The sequence below is a fragment of the Lactuca sativa genome, chromosome 3 (assembly GCF_002870075.4).
Source record: "Lactuca sativa cultivar Salinas chromosome 3, Lsat_Salinas_v11, whole genome shotgun sequence".
Taxonomy (NCBI): Eukaryota; Viridiplantae; Streptophyta; class Magnoliopsida; order Asterales; family Asteraceae; genus Lactuca; species Lactuca sativa.
The window spans coordinates 246,110,857-246,121,611 of record NC_056625.2 but is presented as its reverse complement, the minus strand read 5'-3'; the positions used below and the strand labels follow the sequence as shown (position 1 = coordinate 246,121,611).

Genomic DNA, 10,755 nt, shown 5'->3' with positions numbered 1-10,755 from the left:
AGATTTCCAAGTCATTTTTCAAGCTTTCCATCTTCATTTGGTAAGTATCATCACCCTCCTTATGGTTATTACATTTCCTTTTACTCAAATCATTGATTCCTTACACAAACTCCATCATTATTTTGTTAGATTCTCGAATCTTCAAGTAATCCTTCAAGTGTTCTTGAGTTGAACACTTCTCTCCTTCAACACCCATCCACTGAAATCACATAAGGTGAGTTCATACCCCTATTTTTTCATGTTTTCTTAAGTTTTAAGGGGGGGGGGGGGGGGGGGGAATACAAGTTAAAACACCAAGAACACAACTAAACTTTTCCAACAGCTTTCATCAGGAAAGTTTAACTCCGTTCACGGATTCTTTTCGACAACTTAAACATTTTAGTTTTCAAAATTGTATTAGGTGCAAGTAGTTTAGGTTCTTAGCTTTAAAACGGCTACTTGCACATATCCGTACGATTTTTCTACAATTTATGGTGATTTTTACAAAACTATCTATCATTTCAATAACCAATCCGGACCAGTCTGTGATTATGGACTTTTTCACACATGTTGGAGCTCACTAAAAATCATGGAAATTTTATAAACAAACTAGACTCAATTTCCAAACTCTCAGAGTTTGCGGATTCTGATTTGGACTTTTGATGATTTTTCTACAAATTTTCTAAGAACAATAATAGAAATGTTATCCACAGAAAATTGCTATCAATTTCATTTCACTTTGTAACATGTTGAGCAAGGTGTATATCTTTATGTGAATATATGTTATTACCATATACGTCATTTTGCCTTGTTATATAGACATACATCAGTTAACAAATGGAATTTTTGCTATATTAAGCATGGTAAATGATAAATTGTTATAAACGAATTTACATCCATTACATACAAACATTTGGTAAGCTATGACAAATATAGCTTATGAATACTACAACTACCCTTATTTTGATAAACTATAATAGGTATAGTTTATGATTCATTTACATGATAAACACATTACTAAAGGTATTACATATGCAAAAGGGTTACTACCACTACAGATAATTATGATAAACTATAATAAGTATAGTTAAGTCTATTACACCCCCACAAGTAAGTACGTTAATTATAATCGATATAATTAGGTTGCATTTACATTACAAACAATATGATAAACTATAATAGGTATAGTTTATGTTTCATCTACACTACGAACTTATTACAAGAAGGGATTTCACTATCACCACCACTTTTGATAAGCTATAATATGCATAGTTCATGTTCACTACCACTATCGCTATTTGATGAACTGTGATATGTATAGTTTATGTTCACCATCACCATCACATTTAATAAACTATAATATGCATAGTTCTTGTTCACTACCACTACCACTGTCACTACTCGATGAACTATGATATGTATAGTTTATGTTTACAGCCACTACTACTATTTCATACACTACATTAGGATTTGGTTTCAGTCTTCGGTTTTAAGACTACATTCTATCTAGAATTGTTAGTTTTCAGCTATAATTTCTAAGTGTATATGCTAGAGTTATATAGAATCTAGTCGTGATTGACTTAGAATTGGTGGGTCCGCTTTATTTCCTGTTCCTTGTTTGGTTGTGGGCCTAGGGCAGACCCATTACATTCGACGTTTTATCTAACTTTAATTTTATATAACTTATATATACTTGGAGATTATAGAAGGAAACTACAGGGAATTCTAGGATGCACTATTTCATAACATAGAAACTTTCAATTCACTCTTTAAGGAGGATATCGGATTTTCTGGAACAACTTAATTGCTTTTACAAGGAAAACAGTTTATTTCTCAATTAAAACTCTTATGAACTCACCAACCTTTGTGTTGACACTTTTTTAAACAACTTGTATTCTCAGGAAATCACTAAACAGGTAATCAACTGCTTTCGAGGACGAGACGCTAAGGCGTTAAATTCAAAACTTATTTTGTCATCATGATGTATTGATATTGAAACATATAAACTTACTCTATGATGTAACTCTTTCAATTATATTGATGATGGTTGTGTTTGCTTTCTTCACTATTATACTCGTTGTTATGATACTATACATGAAGTCATCCACCCCCGGACTTTTCCGCTGTTCTGGTTTGTCATACCCCCAAACCAAGGATGGCGGAAACATCCGGGGGTGGAGGACTTCATGTATAGTATCACAACAACGAGTATAATAGTGCTCAAAGTAAATACAACCATCATAAATATAATTGAAAAAGTTACACCAAAGTATATGTTTACATGTTTTAAATCAATTACATTATGATGACAAAATGAACTGTTTGACGATTTAACGTCCCATCCTCAAAATGCTGTTGGTTTTCCTGTTTCACTGATTTCCTGAGAATACAAGTAGTTTTGAAAAAGTGTCAACAATTAAGTTGGTGAGTTCATAAGCTTTTTGGACGAAGGGTTTGGAAACCGATCTTTATAATGAGTTGTGTGTTACCAAGAAAAATCCAATATTTTCCTTACAAAAGTGACGTGTAGTCTTAAATGTCAAAACCAAAATGTACAAGTATTTTCCATGCTTAAAATAAATCATGCAAGTTCAAACTGACATAAACTCATTTAGTTGAATGAAAAACCCGATACTTTGTAATGTATCCATTTTTGTATAAACCCGGTACTTTGTATTCGTACCCCATTTATATGAATAACTCGGCACTCTATAGTTGTACCCCACTTAATGAATAAACCGACACTTTATAGTTGTACCCCACTTAATGAATAAACCTTTTGTAATGAGTAGGAATGTAAAATAAAATATAAACTATACCTATTATAACTTATCAAAATGTTTGTAATGTATATGTGACCTGTCTATACCTATTATAGTGTAGTATGTTTGTTTGTGGTGTATAAGAACCCTTTGCTATGTAAGCTGAATGTATGACAAAATATAACTATGTTTATCATTCTAGTTTTGTACTAATGGTAATGGTGGAGGATTCTTATACTTTAATGAGTATTTATCTGTTATGTAATTATACCACATCAAGAAACACATGTAAAATATGAAATCTTCAATATTAACACTTTGCTCAACAAGTTACAAAGTGTGATGAAAGTTACAGACTGTTATCTAGATTTTTACCTTTCTACACTGTTTTAGAAAAATCCTAGAAAAATCATACGAAGTCGAAAATTGATTCCATAAAGTTCACAAAATGTGTCTAGTTTATTCATAATTTTTATTATGATATTTAGAAGTCTTTAACTAGTGTTAAAATGTTCATATTCACAGACTGGTCCGAATTTGTTTCTGAAATGATAGGAAATTTTGTAAAAATCACCATAAATTGTAGAAAAATCGTGTAGAGATGTGCAAGTAGTCATTTTAAATCTAAGGACTGGAACTACTCGCACATAAAACAGTTTTGAAAACTAAAATGTTTAAGTTGTCCAAAACAGTCTGTGAATGGAGTTGAACTTTTCTGATGAAGGCTGTTAAAGGAGTTTAGTTGTGTTCTTGGTGTTTTAACTTGTATCCCCCCCCCTTTAAAACTTAAGAAAAACATGAATATATAGGGGTATGAACTCACCTTATATGATTTCAGTGGGTGAATGTTGAAGAAGAGAAGTGTTCAACTCAAGAACACATGAAGGATCACTTGAAGATTTGAGAATCTAACACAATAATGATGGAGTTTGTGTAAGGAATCAATGATTTGAGTAAAAGGAAATGTAATAACCATAAGGAGGGTGATGATACTTACCAAATGAAGATGGAAAGCTTGAAAAATGACTTGGAAATCTCGAAATTGTATGAGAGAATTTGAGAGAAAAGATGTGTTTGATCTTTGGTGGAAATGAAAGAAATGAGTGAGAATGAGGAGAGAGGGTGAGTTTTCAGCCTTTGACTAAGAGTATGGTTGGTCAAATGGTGGGGAAAGTACCATTGAATGACCAGGTATGGTGGGGAGGGGTGTGGGTTAGTCATGGAGTGGGTATGGGGGTGGTTGCTTGTGTCTAACACTATGGCAAAGTCAACACTCCACCACAAGATCTTACTTAATAGATTTTATTCTTAAATAAATATTTCCATAAAAATATGTTTAAATTATGAATATTTAGGGTCTTATATGTTAAAATATGATTTTTGAAGAAAATCCCGCATTAAAATAATTAAAAACGGGCTTAAAACGGAGTTGTGGTCGAAAACCGGGTAGAAAAGTGGCAAATCCGAAGTCAGGAGGGGGTTGGGTCATCGACAGCCTAAATCCGAAGTGGCTTGGTCGCATGACTGCGGTCCGAAGGCGAGATCCGATGCGGTCCGAGCAGGGTCCGAAGCTAAGGTGGCTGCGGTCGGTGGCTGCGTCTCGCTAGCTGTGGCTAGCTTGCTACGGCTAGACCAGAGGACTTCAGACTCGGTCCTTGGGGCTTCGGCTCAAGAAGGGCTTGGTCCTTATAGAGGGATTTCGGTCCAAAAGGCTAATTTTCCAAGGAATCTTCCCGTTTCGAGTGGTTGTTCACCAACTCAAGTGTCGGGATGCCCCAAATGATTAAAATAAATCAAAAGAGGTTTTGAGAGAGATTTGGGAGATATTTCACATTCTTGGAGAGATTTGGGAGAGATTTGACATACTTGGAGAGATTTCACATATGGAGAGAGATTTGGGAGAGATTCTACATTCTTGGAGAGATTTCCCATACAAGGAGAGATTTGGGAGAGATTTCACATGTGGAGAGATATTTGGGAGAGATTCCACATTCTTGGAGAGATTTCTCATACAAAGAGAGATTCAGGAGATATTTCACATTCTTAGAGAGGTTTGGGAGAGATTTGACATACTTGGAGAGATTTCACATATGGAGAGAGATTTGGGAGAGATTCTACATTCTTGGAGAGATTTCCCATACAAAGAGAGATTTGGGAGAGATTTCACATGTGGAGAGAGATTTGGGAGAGATTCCACATTCTTGGAGAGATTTCTCATACAAAGAGAGATTTGGGAGAGATTTCACATTCTTGGAGAGGTTTGGGAGAGATTTGACATACTTGGAGAGATTTCACATAAGGAGAGAGATTTGGGTGAAAGAGGTTGAGATAGACTTCTTTTGAGACCTTTTTGAGTGTTTGGCTCTGTAATTCAAGGTTCGTAAACCTCGTTAAGTCTTGTTATGACTGTCATATGCTCTCGGGGGTTAAGGAATAACGTTTTATCGAGTAGTTTCATCACTTGCCTTGATTAGGGTTTAGAGTTTCCGAACACGTGAAAACTCTAAGTGATAGTTTGCATTAAGAGTGCGAGTTGTTTAATAAGAAACATAATGAAAACCCTAGCATACAAGGGTTAGATGAGTTGACCGCTTTGACTAGTTGACTTTAGTTGACTTTGACTTGACTGGAAATTGACGGTTTTCACATGGTTTGGGGGTGTGACATAATATACCAAATAATTACATTGTATGATTGTGATTCATTTAATAATAACAACATTATGAAAGAATAACATATGTAATTCTTAAAAAATAACAACATTCTTAAACAGTGAGTGTGATCATTCTTTAATTCATTCTTCAAGCATTTCCCATCAGGTCTTCAAGCCATTCTTCAAGCCAATTTCTATCACAAATTCATCGCCAAATATTTTGTAGTGATACACTTGTAACAACTGCACATTAAACATATAACTAATTAACTACAATTATATCAGAATACATCAATAATATTCTTATAGAATAAACTATTCTTGCAGAAAGGTTTTGAATATTCTAAAAGAATTTTTATTATCAAGACTATACCCAATGAGCAAAACATTTGAAATATAAATGCAGGAAAAGATCATGTTAACTCAAAGATGTATTTTAAATGAAAAACTACAAAGATGTATTTTATATCAGATTTGCATACACATATACGATTGACATAAAAACTCAGTCTCACCTTCTAGTATAATCTGCTTCTGAGATAATCTCCCAGGCCTTTAAACTGGAAAACGAAGAGGGGGAATCAAGGTCATAAATTTGAACTTAATAGCAGCTTACAGTATAATGAAATAAACAAAAATATTATAAAAAGGTAAACAAGGTCTTAGGAAGAGAGCCCATCAAACAAGATGCATACCATTCTTCTAACTATCGATGATTAATAAGCTTTATCCTCTTTATTTTCTTTGGAAGTAGGTACTTCTCCCCTATCAAATTGAAAATTAACTGTTTACACTTCCAACCATAACAATATAGAACATGACATACAAATTACACAAACATGTGACAAGGAGGAACTAAGAACATCTATCCTGATAAAACCTTAATAATCTTACACAATAGGCATGCCAATATAAATATGAAAATGTTGGGGGGCCATTCATAGTCTAATTGTTCGTAAATTGAAGGGGATTATTACCGAGGTTGGATCCATAAGTACTCCAACATCAAAGCTATGATCAGCCCATAGGTTTGTTTGCTTCAACATCATAAACATATGAGAAAGTTTGTTTGCTTCAACATCCAAGCTATGATCAGGATAGATGTTTGCTTCAACAACATAAACATAGATTGAATCATCAATACTTCCAGCTACAAGTTCTCTGCCATCAAAGAATGGTGTCTCGAATTTCTGAAAAATTAAAAATTTACAAAAACCTAACTCGAAAAACTTAATCAAAGATCAATAAAGTTCATGTAAACTTACCAACATCTCCTCGTTAACCAGTGATTCAAGAACAAATTCAGTACCCCAAGTTTCTTGATTTTTCGCACAAATAAGAAAGGGGAAGGGTTTGCTCGTTGATTGATATGAAATTTATAGTCAAGCAACCCTTGCTGCCCTCGCTTCATCCTCCAAACACCGAGAGGAAGCAATTTCTCTTCCCGATGAAAGACAAGAGGCGACAGCCTCTTGTGTTGCTTGCCCTTCCTCGCGAATTCGGCCACTTGACCATTGATCGACCTTGCGGTCGTTCTCAACTGTGGTCCTCCTTCTCGATCAGACGAGGATCGAAGTCCTTTTCCCCCCAATGATTCTGCCTTGTTCTTTCCATCGTGTATCTTTCATCGCCTCGTTGTGTGCTTTTCCCCTTTTTCCCGATCAAGCAAAAAACGGGTTGGGGAAATAAGCCACAATCGATTACAATGGGGTTGGACATTGGTTGACAATGGGAGTACGGTGAGCTAGGTTTAGAAGAGGGGGGTGACGAATAAAGTGATCTCTCAGTGATTTTGTAGTGTTTATTAACAGAATTTCCATATTTAAAGGTTATTAATGATTTTAATTATTTATCATATTTATCATAAATAAGATTACTATTATACCATGTTATGATTTATTATTGATTTTATTTTTTCTTAATTCTGATTGGTTGTTAGAGACACATAATACTTGTTGAGAAGATTTGAACCTTTCTCTCTCTCTCTCTCTCTCTCTCTCTCTCTCTCTATATATATATATATATATATATATATATATATATATATATATATATATATATATACGGGTTGACGGGTCAAAAATCTAAACCCAAACATCATCTATTTTCGGGTTGGGTCAGTGTCGGGTTATAGATTGGATCAAGAGTTGTCATCCCTAATTGTTGTCACCCCATAAGAATCTTCTTCTCAGTTTTTCCATGGAATCAAGAACCTTCCGAGGTGCTTTGAAAAGAGATAGAAAGTATGTGGGAAGACTTGATCTTCCACCAAATGAAGAGAGCATTTGCCTTCCTACCGGAGACCCTGGGAACTTATCAAGGATTGGTTGCCGGTTCTTTTTTAGTAACATGTTGGGGCCAACAGGAACGCCAAGATATGATAAAGCAAAGGAAATCGAAGCTACACCGTTCTTCAAAAGCGTGTATCACTCATGGTTGGAGTAAAAAACATAAAACGGACAAATGACTCATTCTTGAAAAAGCTGTTTGTTTGACTATTTTTATTTTGTCATGGTGTACCATGTTCATTTAATCGACATCATTTATAGGATTTGAGTTCCACACGAAACTAATAAAACTTTATGATGTTTTCAATTATAATGATTGAGATCCAGAGTGAATCTATGTCCCATTTTGTTCAAATGGGGGTAAATTAAGAATTTTTGTCACATCAGCATCAAGCAAAGTACAAACCAATCACATTACAATCCATTATGTGACGTTCAAATTCTGGAAAAAGAACATCAAACACCTCAAGTTATTAAATAAAATGCACCATGAAACAATAACAATGGCTAAAACGACTCGATTAATAAATAGCAAAACAAAGTACTCCAAATCGTTCTAGGTTTATAAACCAATATCAAGACAAAAAAAAAAAAAAAAAACAAGACTACTAACACAACCTACCAACCAAAATACATAATTAAAAAAAAAAAAAAAAAGTAGTTAATACCGCAACACTACGAAAAAAAGAAAAAAAAACACACACAATCAAAAAAAAAAAAACCCAAACAAGAGACTTCTTCAACCTTTTTTTCTTTCTTTTTTCAACTCAATTTTTAAAATTTAAAAAATATTAAAAACACTCACTTAGCCATCATAACCTTAACAAACTCCTCATAGTTAATCTGACCATCACCATCCACGTCAGCCTCACGGATCATTTCATCAACCTCTTCATCGGTCAACTTTTCACCAAGATTGGTCATGACGTGGCGGAGTTCAGCTGCAGAAATGAAACCGTTTTGGTCCTTATCGAAAACCCTAAAAGCTTCTTTGAGCTCCTCTTCGGAATCCGTGTCCTTCATTTTGCGGGCCATGAGGTTGAGAAACTCCGGGAAGTCGATTGTCCCGTTACCGTCGGCATCGACTTCGTTGATCATGTCTTGGAGTTCCGCTTCAGTTGGGTTCTGTCCGAGTGATCTCATCACGGTCCCGAGTTCTTTGGTTGTGATACAACCTGTACAAACAAAAATAAATTATACTGATGAGACTGAGAATGATATCAATGGTCTCATCCAAAAAGATGAGACAACATCTCATGTCAGTGTCCCATCCAAAAAGATGGGACAACATCTGACACAGTCAATGTCCTAAATTATGGACATTGACTAAAAATATGGGACATTGACAGACAATGTCCCATCAAAAAAAGATAGGATAAGTCGAGCAGACTTAAAAAGTTTGTCAATGTCCCATCACATCTTCTCCATATTAGTGTATTGATGGTTATAATAACATAAACAAAAACAACAACCGCAAGTCCATATCCTACATTTTCGGGTGGGACAAAAAATTGACACTTGTTGCAATATCATTTCAATGAATGTCTTTTTTTTGAAAGAGAAATCATTTCAATGAATGTCAAACACAATATAATTTGATAATTTAGATTTCTAGAACCATTTTTGTGGTCCAAATGCAAATGGAATCAAGTACACATAATTTAATTTACTTCATGGCTAAACATGAGCATCATTCTAAAGGTCTATCAACACACAACTAAAAATACTTACAAGACTTGGAATTCTAAACAAATAGTCATGTGAGACAGGTTGTTAGTTTGTAACAAACTCGATCACCTAACTTAAAGAACATAAAAGCAATATATGCACAAGATTCTCATCTTTTTACACTAAGGTACTACACATAATCAAAACCATAATAAGCAATTCGATTGAAACGATCTCTTCTAGCACATGAAGTCCTAAAGCAATCATCTTTAAAAACGAAACAGATCTAACAAGATACAGATACGAAAGCCTTTTCCTTTTCATTTCATACACGATAAACACTTAAATTCTAGAAAATCAGCCATCTTCGAAGATGGAAATTGGGGATAATTCAGGAAAGAATCCGGATTGATCGTTGATTTTTCACAAATCGAAATCGTCTCCAAGTCAGAAAATTGATCGAAAGACCGAAAAGTCAACCAACAAAGATATTTAAAAATCAACAATCAAAAACCAGATCTGGAAAGAGGGGATGATCAGATATAACATAACGATTCTTAAACTGATTGTCATGCTGCAACATATTCAATTATATAAGTGGGTGAAAGAGAAAAGATGATAAATAGATTAGATAACAAAGGAAAGGAGAATTTAGATACTGACCATCTCCATCCTTATCGAATAGGCTGAACGCCTCCTTGAATTCAGAGATCTGATCATCGGTAAGCTGATCCGCCATTGTTGATGAATGAGCGAGAAGAGAGGGTTCGCAGAATTGAATGAAGAAAGAGAGGAGGATACAACTCAGCGACTATGGTGAGGGGAGGCGGGCTGTGGAATATATAAAAGAGTGGTCCTCGACGCATCTGATGCTTCCTCCCTCCATCGTGCCACGTTTTTACCATATTGCCCTTCTCATTGTTTTAACTTTTTTTGTGAAGTTTCTCAAATGGTCCTCCTACTTCTTAACGTCTTTCACTATGTCCTACAACATTTATTTAGGAGTAAATTACATGAATGGTCCCTATGGTTTGGGGTAATTTATGCGTTTGGTTCCTTTTAACTAGGAAAGTCCATACTGTTTGTTTTTGTTACGCGTTTTGTCCCTATTATTTGTTTTTGTTACTCGCTTGGTCTCTATCTTACCTAAAAAGACTATTATTTAAATAGAGAAAAATAATGAGGTAGGTAAGGTAAAGTGAAAGAAATAGAGTTAAGGGTGTGTTTATTTAAATAAATTAAAAAATCAATGGCAAAATAGTCTTTTTAAGTAAGACAGGAACCAAACATGTAACAAAAACAAACTGTAGGGACCTTCCGAATTAAAAAAGTAAGTTAGAGACCAAACATGTAAATTATTTTAAACCGTATAGAAACCATTGGTGTAATTTACTATTTATTTAGT

At 34.6% G+C, this 10,755-nt stretch overlaps 1 protein-coding gene across 1 annotated transcript; it reads right to left on the bottom strand.

The window, feature by feature from the left end:
• Positions 1–8,417: 8,417 nt before the first annotated feature.
• LOC111883491 (calmodulin-7) lies at positions 8,418–10,179 on the bottom strand. The gene is made up of 2 exons (XM_023879808.3): positions 10,014–10,179; positions 8,418–8,857 (listed from the first exon to the last, which is right to left on the bottom strand). Exons 1-2 carry the CDS (start codon positions 10,087–10,089, stop codon positions 8,484–8,486), a joined length of 450 nt encoding a protein of 149 aa, XP_023735576.1. The 5' UTR covers positions 10,090–10,179; the 3' UTR covers positions 8,418–8,483.
• Positions 10,180–10,755: the final 576 nt, after the last annotated feature.

Excerpts from the sequence above, each read along its gene's own strand:
- LOC111883491 (XM_023879808.3), bottom strand. The coding sequence starts at position 10,089 with ATGGCGGATCAGCTTACCGATGATCAGATCTCTGAATTCAAGGAGGCG. Across the intron at positions 8,858-10,013 it reads ATTCGATAAGGATGGAGATG|GTTGTATCACAACCAAAGAA; the intron begins GTCAGTATCTAA and ends TTGTTTGTACAG.